The following is an 18,700-nucleotide window of genomic DNA, read 5'->3' on the forward strand; positions in this document are numbered from 1 at the left end:
TGTATTTGTAAAATTAATATATTAAAACTTCTCAAATCAAAAGAAACTCCTAACTTTTTAATTAAATATTGTTATATTCCCCTCTATTCATACACCTTGCAGCTGTTTTTTGTTTAGTATATAAAACACACGTAACCACAGCGCTCTCAATCAGTCTAAGTAGTTTTCTACTTTAAAGCTTCAAAAGATTAATTGTATATTAAGCATATATGTAAAACACTTGATTTTAAGACCCTTTTGGAATCTTATTTATGAGTATGTATTTTCAAGGAGATCCGCAGGGGGTGGGCTGGAAGGTCTGTATCCCCCCCCCCAAAAAAAAAAAAAAGTCCAAATAATTTTCACAACTATTCCTGTGATTTATAGTACGTCGTTACCTTTATTGTATCATGGAACCTTTCTCCTGAAAAGAAACAGAAAAAAGGGTTGAAATCATTTGATAGTTAGCCAAATAAGTCAATCATACCAACTGTCCTTTATCTTATATACTCCCAGACTAACACTGCCATATTATTTCTTCATCATTTTTAAAATAAATTACATATTATTAAAATCTACATAGCATTTTACTCTATACTGTAATATCATCTTGCTTATTCATATTTGATTAAATGAATAGATATGATGACCTATTATACTAATTCTATGAAGAAACATCCGAATTTTATGCATATAAATAATAAAATGGCCAATATATATATATTAGATAAACGACGAGGAATCAACAAGATATTGTATTCCTGTACTTTTAGAAATGGAGCATAAGAATAGAATAACTTATTACTTTGTGTATTTATCGAAAATGAATAAATTATGACATAGCCATGACGTATCAAGGGATATGAGGGAATTCATAGGGTATTTCTTTGCTAGTGAGGTAACGCCGTGATAGATGAATATTGGACATGATGTATTGCTGGAAGGAAACCTTATTTTCCTTCCACTAAAAAAAGTAGTATGCATTTTCTAGGTAAATTAATGTAAATATATGTCAATTATATGGAGTAGTACTTTTAGGGTAATTAGTGATGTCGTTGATTGAGTCGCATGTTATTGTTTTACATACAATAATGAAGCTTTTAGTCAACGAAATACTTTTTTGTACTGTTATTATCATCAGTAGCATTTATACAATATTCATTGTGTGGGGAAATCGATAGATTATAAGTTTTCGTAAAAACGAATAATTTATATCACATTACTCATTTATATGGCTGTAATTGAGTTGCTATGTAAGCTTCTTCTTCCTTCTAAAACAACTCAGATACAAAGTAAATTCAATTACTTTAACCACACACTATGTATAAATTCAACCATTAAAATAAAACCAAGGGAATTCATTTATGTGATTAATATTGCCACAGATATTCATTGTATCCATAATCAAAGGTTTCATTATTATTCTTCAGAGGTGAGAAAAGGTACTTAAGAGTTTCTTTAGATTTTAGAAATTTTAACTATATTAATTTTGGATTTACAGCAGGGTTGATTTTATTTAGTGATAGACATTATATTATTTTTATGAGGGAATGATATTGGTGCAAAATTACAGAGGAGGACAAGAAGACTTCTTATCTCTGAACAGAACAAGCTAAAGACTTCTTATCTCTGAACAGAACAAGCCAAAGACTTCTTATCTCTGAACAGAACAAGCTAAGAGACGGTTGGAAAGAACAAAGAAGATTCTAAATTATCTCAAGGCAAATTTAGAAAATTTATGCAACGCTTTGTTCTTTTGTGATGAAATTTTTTTCAAGGTTGATGTCACTTTGAATATGCAAAACAGCCACTACTTCAGCTTCAGTGAGACATGTCATTATACAAAAAATCCCATCAGCATCACAGGTGAAGTCTGCCCTCACCTTTTTGTGTAGAGGAAGGAGCGGCTCAATGCAGATGCATACATCAAACTTCTGGATAAAAGAGTGCTACTTTGGACTAGAGAAAAATTCCGGGACAACTTTGTGATCACTCAAGACGGAGCTCCGTGCCATTGCGTCACTAAGACCTAGGACTTCCTGAGAATAAAACTTTCCTGACCTTTGGGACCTCAACATTTGGTCACCCTCATCTCCATATGCAAACATCTTAGACTACTCTATCTGGGCGCGTCTGGAGGAAAGGGTGTGTACTATTCCTCACAGGAGGGTCCAGTCTCTTGAGGCTTCTATAAAGAAGGAGTAGACCAAGTTCGAGTTTGATAACATAGTCAAGGTCTGCAAGGAATTTAGGACTCGTAGAGAGGCAATTATTAGAGCTGAGGGTTAAGGGTCATAGTTTTAATTCTAAATGGTTGCATTTTGGTCATGTTTAAAAAAATCAACATGGCCACAATTTAAACAATGTTTTTGTTGGAGAGCAGCTTAGCTGCTATGACGTTTCATTAGATCAGTTACAAGCTGCTGTGACATGGGGGAGAAGAAAATAAACAAGGACATTGTCAAGAATGACTCCGACATAGATCATCAATTCTCTCTGAGTCCGACAAGGAATTACAATTATTACTCGGCAACAACCCCTCAAGGTTACTCTCTGTTTTTTTATGAGCACACGTAAATGTTTAATCGGGTTTCGTATACATCAATCATAGCATGTATGCAGTAACTAAAGTAAGTACAGTCCTCAGGAATGAAATAATAATTATGGCATCTTAGGAAAAGAAAATTCACTCTACAGGTTGTCAAATCTAAAAATACGGGGTAGCTAAAAAATACAAACAATAAGCATCATTGGTCCATAGTATTTAAAAATCGCCAATCATTGATTGTGAGGTCAAGTCGTATCGCAAGTCTCCAGTTAAATCATCACCTCTATTATTGTTCAATTATTTTGTCAAATAATTAGAAATTTATTTATAAATTGTTTTGATATAGAAATGAGGGTCTTGTGACTATTTCAACAATTAAAACGTTAACGCTAACTTACATATACCAGATATAAAAAAAAATATCCAATCGGCAAAATATTCCTTCGGAGCTTTGTGAGGGGAGAGAGGCCCATTTTGACACCAGCAATGGAAGAAGCACATCTTCTCCGTTGCAAGACTCTTTGAATGAGTCTTCTAAACTCATTTTCAACACTTTTAACCCCTTCACAATCTTAATACCAACTCCCTTAAGTACAACTTTTGGGTGCATATCGAGGGGAAGCTCCACAGTGTCTGTTATCCAAACAGCGAGGTCCACAATGCTACTGTCAGCCAGCACTGTGACGCCATGACAGAAGAATACATCCGCAGCAGGTGTCAGGCCTTCTACCGGCACCTAGAATCCATATTTACCGCTAAGGATGGCTGCATTAAGAATTAAGAGAACTCAGACACATATTTTGGTATTTATAGTATTAACTTTGTTGAAATTCTATTGTTAATTAATAAATTATATCTTGTTGAAGGTTAAAATTCAAAGGGTTCAGATTTTAATGGACTTTAGGATTTTAAATTTTTCAAACAAATTTACTACAAAAGTAGGATGGAGTTCTTTAAATATTTTTTCAGAGCAGCCATTCTTAGCCTTTTCATCTCCATTATCCAATTTTATAATTTTAATATGTAGAGCCATTTCCCCTTCGAACCTTCCGCCCCACAGATATCCAATATTTCATTTGCGACTACTATCAAAGATACCTCATACCAGATTGATAAGGTATGCAAAAAGTTTACCTATGTAGTTCAAAAAATTGACTATGTAAGATCACTGTATATATGGATACCACACAAAATACAAGCAAATAATTTTGAATGTATTACCCAATTTCTGGACTTGCAAAGAAATTTTGAAAGAAATCCAAAAAATATTTTTCTAAAAAAAAATATAATTTTTTTGTGGAACAAAAATTAAAAAATCAATCGCTATTACCATAAAGTTATTTCAAAAATTAACTTTCTTGGAAAAAAAATTCAAAAATCCATAGCAATTCATAAAAGAATAAATTTTTGGTAAAAATTTCAAATATAAATATTTTTGAAAAAAGATCAAAAAATTAAATATTTCTGAACAAAAATTTCGAGAATTTAAGATCAAATATGAAATTTTTATAAATAAAAAATCTATATCTATTGTGAAAAAATTTCAAAAATTACAACTGTTTATAAGAAACTAAAATTTTCCGAAATTTTTTCAAAAATCCAAATCTATTCAAAAACAAATATATATAATTTTTTTTTTTTTATTTTACTTTAAAAAAAGACAAACAGAACTCCTTAATTTAGGAGGTTTACAGCTCCTCCAACCTACCCCTTGCGGACGCACGCCCCTGATAACAAATCAACAGATCAATTATTTTATTTTTATTTTTGTATACGATAGTTTAAAAATACTTACAAGTTACAAGTAATATCTGTACAAATATGAACTATGTAAGTACTGAGTAATAAATAATAATACAGTTTTATCATTTTATAGTTAGTAAAACGTAAACACTGAACACGTCATACTAATTAGATGTGACTTGTTGTCGCTTAAAGATTTTAATGTTGACTTTTTGTATGAATTAAAGATATTAATGATATGAGTCTTTGAATAACTCACATAAGGGTAGAAGTAACGATAAAGCACATAATTGTTTTATTTTCAAATCTCGTCCTTATTGGTATTATGGGGATGCCTGGTGAATCCTTCCCCATATTTTCCGTTACGTCATTGATCATGACTTAAGACTTCTTCAGTATTACAAATTTAATCTTATTTGCTATTCATTTATCTTGTAATAGCTTTTTTTTTTTTTTTTGAATGAAGGGACAATTATATGTTTTTATCTCAAGAAACATGATTCTTAGTTGATCAAGTTGTATTCAGGGTTGAGTAAGCTTTGTTAGAGGATATTATCATGGGAGAATTCGTGACGTATTCTACAAGATGGTTTGTCCTCAAGGCAGTTGTTCTTATGAACATGGGCTGCTATTTACTCAACGTTTCTCTGGCTGCCGTATCAACATCAGCTGCAAAGTACTATGAGGTCTCTGGAGATAAAATTGATATCATTTCTATCTCACAGAATTTAGTTTCCATTCCTGGAATTTGGATTGGAATATTCTTAATAGAGAAACTGGAGCTCATCAAGTCCCTGAGACTTGCATCAGGTATATCTGTTCTAGGATGTTTCATTCGTGCTGGCTCAACCTTTCCTCTATGGGAAAAAAGTCTAAAGTAAGTATTTATGTTCATGAATATATTCTTTTCGTCATCAACACATTAAAAATATGTTCTTTCTAAAAGCTCGGAATTGAAATTTTGGCTCACATTTATGGGTCAAATTACAATATCGATGGGTTATCCTATTTGTACTATAATGACAACCAAAGTAAGCCAGGTTTGGTTTTCAGAAAAGGAAAGGCCCATATCTACAGCACTCATGGCCATGTCTCAAATGGTTGGAGCACTTATTGGACAAGGAATGTCTACACTTATTGTAAGGGATGATCCAAGTAAGTTATTTTCCTTCTGCATGCTTGAATTGCATTTTTTTTTAAATCTATTATCTATATACAAACATAATATTAACAGAAAACATTCCAATGCTCAATTTATTATTACCAATGCCCATTCTTGTCTCTTGTATAATTTGCTATTTGATACTCAAAAATAATTCTCCAATCACTCCTCCAAGTCGAAGTGCTCAGTTTTTAATTGAAACCGAAGAAGTTAGAACATTGTCCGGAGTATGGAAGGATGTTAAGTGTGTATTAAGTAATGCTACAGCTAGAATGCTTGCCATTGGTCAAGGTAAATAGTCCTTACAATAGTTTTCATTTCTTTAAAGTCCAACTATAGTATTTGCTTATGTTATACAAAGAAAAGTTTCTAAATTTTTCGTGTTGACAAATACATAGTTACATTTCCATTGATGACTATAAATAGTGGTCCAAAAAACTATGGTTGACGCTTATATTCTAAACTTAAATTTATTTTTAGAGAGTCATTTTTCACGCTGAATAGTCATTATATAGATATTTAGTATTTACATATTTAGATACTTACATAATAAGAAATTAACTTCAACATTTCTTCTCTTCATTCTACAGGTTCAACAATTGGAGGCACTTTATTGATTTTAACTCAACTAAACCAATACATGTGTGCCAGGAATTACTCAACGGAACAGTCTAGTCTTGTTGTTGTAATTGGGATATTATCTGGTATAATAGGAGCTTTTGTTGTTGGACAAATTGTAAAACGTTTAAACATTCAGAAAATGTATTTCAAGATCAGTTATTATATCCTAACACTGGTGTTTGCAATATTTCTATTTTCCTTGACTCTTCAAGATGCTTACCATTGGATAGTTATATTAGGGGTTTTGAACTTTTTCATCGGCTGTAGCATTTTTGCTGTAGCACTAGAACTTGCTGTTGAGGAAACTTACCCCATTGATCCAATTATAGGTTGTACATATATTTCTTAGTTGTTGATTTAACACATACTTTATGCACTGGCTTAATTTTATAGGTGAGGCATGCATTCATATGGTTGGACAAATCTTGGGTATTATTTACGTTATGGTAGGCAATGTTATTTACTGGGAACTTCCCGCTGGATCGGCCCAATCATGTTCAAATAATGAGATCGGCGTTATTGCAAGGGACTACACTCCTTTTTTCTATTCATTGAGTGGACTTCAGGTCTTGTTGTCCATTGGAGTATTCCTTTTTGTAAATCCTACCATGAACCGACAAAATGAAGATAGAAGAGTGGTTTAGCAACGAACAAAATAAATAGTTTATAAAGTCTCAAGATGCAAATAAAAGTCTTTTAATGGATTAAAGGTCTTTATATGATATGAAGAGTCCGAAAAAAGAGTTTTAATTTTATCTTGAAAGCCAATGTGAATCCCTTTACTCAACGATATTAAACCAATGAGTGATTCTACGATTAAGTGATCACTATATCCCTTGACTTTTGATAGTAAATGCGACTTGGAATTTCCTATAAAAATGCTATTGAATTTAGGAAGCTTGTGCTTTAAAAAATCACAGTCATCCTCAATAAAGGATATTGGAAGAAAAATCACTTTTCGAGAAGTAGTATTACCTAACAATTTTGTCAAGTAACTTATTGAAGAATCAGAGCCCATTGATTTCAATTTAGAATCTTCTAAACTTATTTTCATCTCGGAGTTTATTCCAAAAGGTATGAAAGGACTTCCAGACACAACATCTCCCCAATATCCTTCAATAGCAACTTTATTCCCCACTCTATTCTTGATAATATTAGGAGAAACCAAAGTTACATTATCAACTAACTTTTGATCATCCATTTCCTCATATCCACAATTGAAAGCAATACCGTTTAATCTCCACTTTTTATACTCTTTGGATGTTATTCCTAGTACTGTTTCCTTAAAACGCATTTCATAATCCAAATCATATACTCCATCCTGAAATGAAAATAAGTACATACTTAAGTATTAATTAATAAATGCGGAACATTGTAACTCATGTTATTCACAAAACCTAGGCGGAAAAGATTCTTCAAAGCCGCCATTCATATCATTGTGGTTTTTTGCATACTTAAGGAAAATAAAGACTCTGTACCTTTATTTCTTATCAAATGTATTTAGAGATTTAAGAGGATGACTATTGCAGTTTTTTAAAATTATTTATATATTGTATATAACTAACTTTTAATTTCTCTAATTGGAATAGCATTTTACTTGATTGTTTATCATATTTAAAAACAATATGACAAGGTTTTTGTACCTTATCATAAAAAAGTAATTTTAAAATGCTAATTAAAATTAATGTATGGAATTACTAATACGGAACAGTCTTTATTCTTAGATATATCGAATGAGTTTACAATTGAATATACGCTCCAATTGAGTGCTCTTAAGGGAAAACATAAGAGAGATTATTTTTATTTTAAGAATTAGAGATTTCACTTATATATGTTTTCATAAAATGTTTGAGAGAGGTTCAAATAAAATAATATCCTTTGAGCAGATTTAAATGATAATGATTTCTGTTTTTTACCTCTCTCTATCTAGTAAAAGATTTATTGCACGACACTAGGGGCACATCTAGGATTTCTGAACTGGAAGGACATTATTCAAGGGTGTCTTTACATAAAGGTTGTTAATATCGGAGAAGAAGGGGCATAGGCGGAGTTTGAGGGAGGGAAGTCCACCTTAACACTTAGGATTGATTAAATGATGCCTTATTTGCTTAGTATGTAAATAAATACAAATTGTCCGCCATATAATAAATTTCAAACTCCACCTATGTGGCGACATGCTCCCCCTCTCCCAACTGCACCTATGCACGACAGATGACATATTGATTAAATGTAATTCGTATGATTAAAAATTTAAACTATATGTATATTTATTGAAGTTTCTAAGATCTGATAAATTCTTTGGCTAAATAGCGAGTGGTCCATTAAAATCTGAAGACTAAAGTTTTAAACTTCAACAATTCTATAATTTATTCATTTACTATATAATTTCAACAAAATTAATACAATAAATATATGTTTGTCGGATCTCTCTTAATCATTAATGTAGCCGCCCTTAGCGACAATGATGGCTTCCAGGCGGTAGCAGAAGGTCTGTCACTCGATGAGAATGTAGTCATCTGTCTTGGCATCCCAGTGATGGCTAATAGTGGATTTGAAAGCCTCAGTGTATGAAAGACAGACACTTCAGGCCTTCTCCTCGACATGCACCCAAAAAGGTTTAAGTCGAGGGGTTAGTATCATGGCTGTAGGAGGGCCAAAAGTTTCAAAAAAGAACTCAAAAGAGACTTGCAACGGAGAAGATGGGTTTCTTTCATTGCTGGTGTCAAAAGTAGCTTCTCTACCCTCACAGGGCTCTTACCACCCACTTTTTTTTATAGCTCTCTGGATATTCTGGTGTGAAGCCCCAAGATCTCTTGCATGGGCCCTCATGGACTTGAGGGGATTGGCCTGGGCTGTTTTCTTCAACTCCTCTGGCTTCAGTTTGATCTTTATGACAGAGCCTTCTTCTTCTGCAACGTTTCGTACTTTCTGATTCCATAGACAGTTGTCCTGACGACGCCCCAACTCCTTGGAGTGCGCAATTGGAAATTTGTAAATCACGTTCAAGTGTCATTTTCTCGACTTGTATGTAATCTATAGAGCTCAAGTTTGTTTTGTAACTAATTGTTTATTCTTTAATATATCGAAATATGAATTAATTTCCATCAATTATTGAAGTAGTAAGTGTTCAGATTTCAAACAGCTGACCCTCAAAATTTATTCTTCTTCAAGCGAGAAAATCATACTTTTAAAAAGGAATTAAGAGAGTAATTTGTTTACAAATCAAAAACTTAGCCAAAATAAAATCGTATCAAATGTACACAAGTATGAACCTTCCACCATCAAATTACTTATAAATACCCATAACATGAGTCATTTAAGTTTTTATCTATTTATTTTCACACCGACATGAATCCATGTAATATATATATATATATAGATACAATTTAGAATGAGTAGAAGCTTACCCTGGAGCCATGTCGTATCCCTAAAAGGCTTCTGTTCCTTAAATCCCAGAAGGAAATCATTTTATTATTTTTCTTAGCGGCTACCGTACTCCAGTTTTTAAAAACCATTTCTAAAGCATCAATTTCTCGATATTTGAGTCTTGATAAATCCAAAATAACTTCCTCTCTAAGAAATATTTTTGAGTAGTCAGGATGGTTGTGTGCCATGTTTCTATACAATCGAAGAAAAACCGAATAATTAATTTTAATTGGAGGTTTGTATAATCAAAAAGAATTGCTTAACAGTTGCTAGTATGAACATAACACTAATTTGCAAAATAAACTACGTGATTATTTAATATATCTACATGAACACATATTATATAAAAACGTGAGTCTTTAAATGTGAGTTTAGAACTATTATTTTTTTCTTTGAAGAAACAGTTAGTAATTACTTTTTGTGCTATTCACTCTCAATACAAAGATGTAGAATAAAATCATACCATTAAACGGCTCAATTAGTTATACATAAAAATGATTGTTAAAAATTGCATTTGAAAAGGCCAGACTGACCATTAATTTTTGCATACACATAAATACATATGAAAAGAAAAGGAAAAAAGGATAGATAAGAAGGAGTTGTTTCTAAGAAGTCCTTTAACCAAAATTACATAATTTGAATCAGTGAGCACATTTTAAGTATGTATATTCATAGAATAAAGAGGTTTTATCTATTTGTGGTTAATTGTCTCACTAGTTAAATATTGCAGAAATGGAAGACAAATTATGTATTAAAATAACCAATTTTGGAATATAACAAGTTTGTATTTATTGATACGGATAGGTCTACAGATCATTCGGGGTAACCACGCCATCATTTTAAAAGAAATGATTCAATTAATTAGCAAAATCATTGACTATTTTGTATCTTACTCCACTCATCCAAAGACAGATGAATATAAAGAAACTTCGTTTTGACTCATTTACCCACGTCTTAAATCAAATGTATCAAACCCCCTTCAAAAATTATCCAAGAAAATGTACAGTTATTTATACACGATCATAATGTGAATCTGTTAAACACTCTTGATGTGCAATTTAAATTTTCACACTGATACATAGTAAAATGATTGTACATGTAAACTCTTTCAGATTTCAAATTAACAGATGCCTGTGTGAATTTGATATATTCCCCACTGATGAAATCTCCTGGTCACCTATACATAATATATGTATATACGTGGTTAAATAAAATTTATTCTCACAAACAATATTTTGTTAACAATAAACACAAAATTAAAGCAATTTCTTCTTACGCTTTATGCTGGAGTGATTGGGATTTAATTCCACACTATTTCATCATGATATGGCAATTATTTTTTTTAAATTGTTTAGTGACATAATGAAATTTGTAAGTATGATATTAATCAGTGGTGCAATATGTATTAACTAGCTTAGAACTGAGATAAAAATTGAATCAAAGTTAAAATCTTTTAGTATCTTTTAATCATATGATAAAATATATTCGCGGTCATTTTAATCATTTAAAATTCTAGGAAAACAATGATTAGAGGAAGTACTACATTACGTCACTTATTATAGTACAACTTTTACAAAATGGAATATTTATTGATTTAGAGAATAATAGTTGGGTTTCATATACATTATAAAATATACATAACTGAACATAAATATGTATGTATACCTTCGTAGATATATGTAAACTCATTGGAGCATAACACTTAATGGCACCTACTTCAACTGAATTATCCATGTACCAGAATACATTTTCTTCGACTAATATTATCCCTTTATTAACCGTTTATTATAAATATTCAAGGCCAATGGCAGTATTATAACATAAATGTAACACAGATACTTATAATCAAATGATTTATTTTATAACCTATGAACTGAATTTTCTTAAAGAGTATGCAGATACGTATGTATATCCAAACTTTTTTCAATTAAAACAATGAGAAAAACCTAGAAATACTCCTTTTTTTTCTAAGTTATAAGAATCAAGGCTTTTGTATACTATTTTAGACGATTATACTTCAGGAAGCAAAAAATATGAATGAAACAGTCAAGTAGATAAACTGTCATTGAAATGGCTTTGTAAGAAATCGCCCTACAACTATTTTCAAGGACTTCAACACTCGGATCGTCTCCTATGTACAAATCGGAAATGTTAGATAACTAATGGAGGATGAGAGGGGAGGAACTCGGAAATGTTTGTTTTTTAAACTGTTATTTCTAACTGCGGACCACAATTTCAATTTTAGAACCAACCGATCTATTTAACATATTACGTAAAGCAATTCGTGTCTGTGTTTCTTATTGTCAAAACGGTATTGAATAGGAGTTTCCCCTTGGAATCTAAGCCAATCAAATATCTCAATATAAATATACCAAGTACGTAGGTAGTATATATTTTATGGTATTCTGGGCTTTTAAATTTTTCACAGTGATAGAAAAAAAAATTGAACCTGTTGACTAGTGGCTAATTTTAATGACCATAGAATCTTATATATAGTCAATTTTGTACCTTCAAATGAACATATTAGTACTATGGGATGGTCAAATGCCCCATTTACCACCTAATCCGACGACCCTGTCTTCAAAGAGAATCTATGAATATTTTCTAATTTTAGAGTCATAATATATCATCAAGATGAGATCCATTATATTGGTCAAGTTCAAACTTTTCAACTTATTGTCCTTAAGGAATATAAGCTTGAAAGATCAATGCCTCTCGAAACTCTCAAATGACAAGGCACAACACCAATATACATTAAATTTTGCGAATGAATCCAAGGTACAAATATAAAGTTTGAAAATAATTATTGATGAGTGCGGAAAACCCATGTTCCAAAACTTTTGAAGCGAGTTTAAGGAATAAGTAAAGTTGATATTTTTGCTGTAAAAAACTATGTCTGGAAATTAGAAAAGGAAAAACAGTTGTTGCATTTGATCCTTTTTTTTTTTTTTTTGTTAATTATCTAATAGGACGTTGATGTGTTAATTTTTCCCTCTGCATTATTGCCTATCTCCGGTGTAAATTGTTTTAAAAATGATTTATAAAATATACATCTTAATTTAAATATAATTATGATTTTTCCCCTGCACTAATAAGATTTAAAATGAAGAAGGTTCTCCTCTTAATAGCAGTAACGCATGTTTTCTCCCCAAAAACATATACAAGGCAGCTGATATTAATAAAGTTTTAGTTTAGTAGTAACCACATGCCTCGCTCCCGCCTTCTCTTCACGCTCTTTCTTTCCTTACAAAAATATCAACTCTAGGAATAAGAAAAAAGATACACAAAACTTTAAAAAAATATATATTTTATGAAATTTGAATGCCTCAAATAAATATTTAACACAACATATACTTTTAATTTTATAAGCTTTTATTCACTTAATATATAGTTAAGCCAACAAATCAATGTTTAATTATAACTTCACCTTCTCATTAGGACACAATGATTAATTTTGGATCTTTTAGGAATAGTTCAACTTATATTTTATCTTTCTAAACTATACAATAAATTACTTGAATTACACAGTTATTATTATTTACTATTTAATCCAGAAATTTCTCAGAATCCCTAAATTCAAAAATTGGTTTCCTGGGATTTTACTGAAGGACAATTTCCGAGGAATTGAAAAACTCTAGCATATATATAAATAAAATAAAATACATTGACGATCAAAAATGGCCAAGTGACTCGTATCTTTCTCTTAAATAATCAATTTATAAAGCTTTTACATAAATCCCTTTCAATTGCAACTGTCAGAATATTATCAAACTAGCGGTAGTACACAACATTGCGAGGAGTTATTAGGCGCCAATGAACATACAAAGTTTCCTTTCATAATATGGAAGATAACCAAAGATGCAAATCCAGTTTAGAATGGACATGTTAAAAAAAAAAGAAACCGAAAATCAACATGGTAACCCTGACAATTTGAAAAATGTTTTGGAGGAGAGAATTAATAATGTTCATGGCGTTTCATTAGATCAGCTACAATCAGCATTGACAAGAAAGTAAGAAGAAAATGATGTAAACATGGACATTTACTCTACGGTCGATCTCCAATTCTACTCTGAGTCCAACAATGAAATAGGTTTTTGAATATAATTTAATCTATTGAGGAAAGAATGTTCACTACTCAGGAATTAAATAATAACGGCAACTGCTAAGGAAAAGAAAACGCATTCTTGATACTACTAATTACAAATGAACGGGACAGCTAAAAAACACTCCGGATTTACATCATTGAAAATAACCATACATGTAACCACTCATGGAGATTCAGAAGAAACATCGACTTATCTTTTGTCGTTAGAGGAAAAAATGGTCAATAAATGACTGGAAAAGAGTTCTTTTCTCTGACGAGTCCACCTTTGAACTGTTTCACCATCCCAATTGTCAAACTGATTACGTTTGGGCTCGCAAGAAGGAAGATGTTGTACCGACTCCGAAAGTGAAGTTTCCCTTGAAAATTCACGTCTGGGGTCTTTTGAGCTACTGGGCTCTAAGTCAGCTTCCTTTTATACATCGATAACAAACTATGACATGATCATACTATGTGGAAACCATACTCAAGAAGTGTCTCATCAATGTGATGCATCAGTGTCGAGAATACGGATCGGTTTTGACGCGGAAAATGTTACTAAACATGTCAAGAGCCATTTTCCAGAAAGCTTATAGCTCTCACGTGGCTCAAGCATGGCTTTAGGCTAACTTGGACTCATTTTTGGAGAAATGGCACTTGGCATAGTCACAGTTCGGACTTGTCTCCGATAGAAAATCTATGAGCCATTGTCCAAAATAAGATCAATAATTTACCACCTGCAACCAATGAAGAAACTATCGTCCAAAATATAAAAAAAATCTGGTCTCAAATTTCAGATGATACTTTTGATAATTTAATTGCTTGTATGCCCGAACGCATTAAAAAATGTATAAAACTTAAGGAGGGATATATTGGGAAATAAAATTATGCCACAATGCAAAATTTATTCTATTTGTGTGTGTTTGAAAAAATTTTTGACATAATGTACATATTATCCTATCTTAGACAAGTAGAACATATGGAGGAGTAAAAAGATGAAGAACCATTGGTTTTTAAAGGTTTAGTCTATATTATTAAGATATTCATCTTTTAACCTTTAGAATTATAAAGATATCCTTATAATATACATATGTATTTTCAAACAGGAAATAGTTTAATTTTAATGAGAGATAGTATCAAAGTGCATGATTATATGTCATTTTCCTTTGTGTTAAAAAATATATGTGTAGCTTTACTAAATAAAGTAACTAGATATCAACAATTTGTTTCATACAATTTTCAAAGAGTTATATTATAATTATATTTCAAATGAATCAATGCTATGAAAATCAAGAACTAGGCAGATAGTTATAGTTTCATAAGTGTCTAAAACGAACACAATATGAAGTCATCCAAGCGGATTGATTTAATAATGACAATTATTCTATTCATAAGTACATGCGTACAATATAGACTAAAAAATATATGTATGATACCTTGACTTGATGACAGATTCACTCAATTCTTTGCACCTTTCCCTTAAAAAAATTCCAGTCTCTTCATCTATAAGGGAGTTACCATAAATCAGAAGGAAACGCTTGCATTTAAAATAATTTGTGGCAGCGTCATTTTTCTCAAAAAGTATTGAAAGTAGAAGGATATGACGAGCATATAGAACGATATTGGATTCAGAAATATAAAAGCTGGGACTTGTGTTCTGTGAGGATAGTGCGATAATGTGTCTAGGATCCGAGGCTCCAATGAGTAAAACGTTTGGAGAAACATCTGTATAGGAATAAGAAAATAATGTGTTTAAATATTAATAACGACATAATTAACCTTAATATAAGGGAAGTGACCAGGATTTTTCCTTAAGGATTGACCTTTTTTATAAAAGGCATAATGTGACAACATTCGCCCTTTGACCTCTATAAGGAACTGAGAAGTTGGAACAAGTTGAAAAGATCATTTCTATGCTGAATATAACCTTCTAAAGTGATTATTATGTAAAACAATCTATAGCCCTTTTCATTTTTGGGGAACCAGTGTCCCTTTGCGTTATAAGGTATAATTATTAATAAATTTCAAAAATATATATTTATCATGTATCCCTCAAAATGAAGAAAACCTTCTTTAAAAGTGATTTTTACTGTTCACCGAAAAACATATTCAATTAGTCCAATAAACTGTTGCAGACCTTCACATACGAGTAAAGTAACGGGAACACTATCATCCTTGCATTCCAACAAGACTTTGGTAACTAGATAACGCTTGTTTTTGGGCGCAACTAGTGATGTGCCGGGAGCTGAATTTTACTACATGGGTATTTTTGAGTTTCTAAAAAAAAAATAGTCGAGGGATTACGAACTTTACTTGCTACTCGCTTGAATACTCGTAACTCACCTAAATACCCGGAACTCACTAGAATACTCGTTACTTGCCTGACCACTAACATAATCACCCTAAAAAATTTTCCTCCTTAGAAAACTCGTCAACCAAAAAATCATATTGTTTAATAAATTATTGAAACTTATCATTTAAAAACATGTGTAGAGTCTAAAGGACTCTGTATTTGTAATTGAATATGTAAGTAATTATCAAAAGATCTTATTAGAACAATAATACTAGTATACCAGAAGGACTAAAATATATTTAATATAAGGTACTGATGACCACACAAAATAGTTATCGTAATTTATGTTCCACAAATTAGTCTAAACATTAATTTAACTTATTTCAATCGTGGTCATAAGCGTAATTCAACTGTTTATATGATCAATAATTCAATATTTTACTATAGTCTGGTTAAAACTTGTAACAAATATGTTTTAGTTGCACTGAGGCTTATTAATATGAATGCATATTAGCGATAATATATAGAAAAATAAAAGTTTTTAGACGGCTAAGTAATTCCAAGCAATATCAAGTACTCCCGCTAGTCTTTAAAAAATCATACAAAGATTATTTTTTAAAAGAACTCGGATAATGAGTACACATTGAAGAAAAGTCAACACATTTCTACCTGTGGAAAAGATCAATATGTACTCGAAAAAAAGAAAAAAAATTTCATGTATTGACGATTAATCATCTACTTTTTAAGCCCTCGAATTATGCAGCAGAGCAAAAAATGTTATATTTAAAAAAAATTCTTATTAAATTTGTCATGAATAGAATTTTCAAAGTTTTTTTTTCCAAACATTTAATTTTTTGTAAATAAGTGAGGATTTTTGAATTGTTTTTTTCAAAAAATTTAATATTTGAAATTTAAATTTTGAAATTATAAACATACAAATTTAATTTTTTTGTGAATACCTATGAATTTTTTAAATTTTTTTTCGAAAAAAATAATTTTTTGTAAATATTGGCGAATTTTTGAAAAAAATTCAAGAAATTTAGTTTTAAGTGAACCGTTTTTATTGGATTTTATAGTCATTTTTTTAAAATTTTATCTTAGCCTACAAGAATGTGCCTATTTTTTTTTCTTTATCGTAATTGGCAATGCTGGTGTCCTTATGCAAATAATATATAATTAATAAGGAGACACTCATACGACTAGATTCAAACTCAATCCTATGACAAACATGAATTATCAATTATATACTACCATTGAAAAACTAGAGCGATAATTACCTAATTTATGAAAATTAAAACAAATTACTCTAATTTTCCAAAATAGACCATTTTAATTAAAGCTTAAGGTTATAATTATTCCTTTTTGATAATATGAATATATTTTAGAACTGGCCATACATTCTACCGTCTTATTGATTTTATAATGATGTATGTGGAGAATAGTTAAGAGTTAAATTTGCATTTCAAATCTTGGGACCCCTGGAGTCTTGATATTACAAAGAGTTATTGTATAATTATGGGGAAAATAAAATAGGATAAAATAAAATTGTATATAATGAGAAAAGGTAAACATTTTGACAGCAAAAGCATTTCAAATTTGACACCAAAATTTGAACAAGAACAAATGCATTCTTACCTTCAGATTTGACCAAGTCCACTGCAGGACTAAAACCCCACCATGATATGTGCCCATACTCGAGCTCCAATTGTACTTTTTGTCGATCCATTTGTTTTATGGGAGTGAAAATAAGCTGATGTTTAATCGATATACATATACAAGTAATGTTTGGTTATAACATAGAGGAAGGGGGATTCAATAGAATGAATGTATTTAAGTTAAGATGTCACAACTTTATGGGAAGACTCGGGGACAGACCACCCTCTTTAGTCTCGAGATTTATTATCATAAAATGATTTCATTTATTCCTAAAGTTAATCCTAAAATATACCTTTTATTAAGTAAAAAATGGACACATAGCCTTTTAGAAAAAAAGAGGTATCAATTTATTTCAAAATTGGAATAAAAGTTTCCTTCTCCTATTTTCTAAAAGAAAAGAAAATCCTAGGCACAGCCTTCATCACAAAATAACTAATCAACTAAACTGAGATATACCGGGTGGTCCTTTGAAATCTGAGCACTCACTAATTCAATAATTAATTAAGGTTGAGCGATTGAAATTAATACATATTTCGATATATTACAGCGTAAACAATTAGTTACAAAAAAAAGATAAAAAAATAAAATCTGAGTACTCTAGCTTACGTACAAGGTGAGAAAATGACATTGGGTGCATGTAGAGGGAAAGGCCTGCAGTGTTCCTCATCCAAACTCCGAGACCCTCAAAGCCACTGTCAGTCAAAACTGGGACTCCATAACAGAACATTACATCTGCAGTGGATGTAAGGTCTTCCACCGCTGCCTGAAAGCCATCATTGCCACTAAGGGTGGCTACATTATAGATTAAAAGACTTCAGAAACACATGTATTTATATAATAATAAATTTAAATATCGTTCAAATTGAAAATTCAAAGTGGTAAGATTTTAATCGACCACTTGGTACTACAATTTATGGAAATGATAGGGGTCATACATAAAAGTTGTTCTAAAAAATATGACAGTCCAGTATATTAAAAAAAAGAAACCGAATATCAACGTGATCACCCTGATTTTTATTTGAAGAGTGTTTAGGAAAAGAGCCGCATAGCCGTCATGACGTTGTATTAGATTAGCTGCGAGTAAGTATGAGAATAAACACAAATTCCACTCCCTATGGAACAAAGGAAGGATTTACTCCGACGTCGATCTTCAATTCTACTCTGAATTCAACAATTGCACTCTTATAACTT

General features: G+C 31.1%; 2 protein-coding genes across 3 annotated transcripts; one reads left to right on the forward strand and one right to left on the reverse strand.

The window, feature by feature from the left end:
- Window positions 1-4,529: 4,529 nt before the first annotated feature.
- On the forward strand, window positions 4,530-6,775 carry LOC121128171 (solute carrier family 49 member A3). The gene is made up of 6 exons (XM_040723731.2): window positions 4,530-4,665; window positions 4,737-5,147; window positions 5,217-5,425; window positions 5,505-5,723; window positions 6,023-6,382; window positions 6,447-6,775. Exons 2-6 carry the CDS (start codon window positions 4,828-4,830, stop codon window positions 6,695-6,697), a joined length of 1,359 nt encoding a protein of 452 aa, XP_040579665.1. The 5' UTR covers window positions 4,530-4,665; window positions 4,737-4,827; the 3' UTR covers window positions 6,698-6,775.
- Window positions 5,450-17,588, reverse strand: Dnaaf3 (Dynein axonemal assembly factor 3). Of its 2 annotated transcripts, XM_071892848.1 has the most exons (5): window positions 17,489-17,588; window positions 14,997-15,285; window positions 9,461-9,671; window positions 7,029-7,374; window positions 5,450-6,923 (listed from the first exon to the last, which is right to left on the reverse strand). In XM_071892848.1, the coding sequence occupies exons 1-5, from the start codon at window positions 17,577-17,579 to the stop codon at window positions 6,718-6,720; spliced, it is 1,143 nt and encodes a 380-aa protein (XP_071748949.1). In that variant the 5' UTR covers window positions 17,580-17,588; the 3' UTR covers window positions 5,450-6,717. The 2 variants fall into 2 exon arrangements, with proteins under 2 accessions (XP_071748949.1, XP_040578960.1); XM_040723026.2 differs by having other exon boundaries at window positions 5,450-7,374.
- Window positions 17,589-18,700: the final 1,112 nt, after the last annotated feature.

Source organism: Lepeophtheirus salmonis, chromosome 13 (assembly GCF_016086655.4).
Source record: "Lepeophtheirus salmonis chromosome 13, UVic_Lsal_1.4, whole genome shotgun sequence".
Taxonomy (NCBI): domain Eukaryota; kingdom Metazoa; phylum Arthropoda; class Copepoda; order Siphonostomatoida; family Caligidae; genus Lepeophtheirus; species Lepeophtheirus salmonis.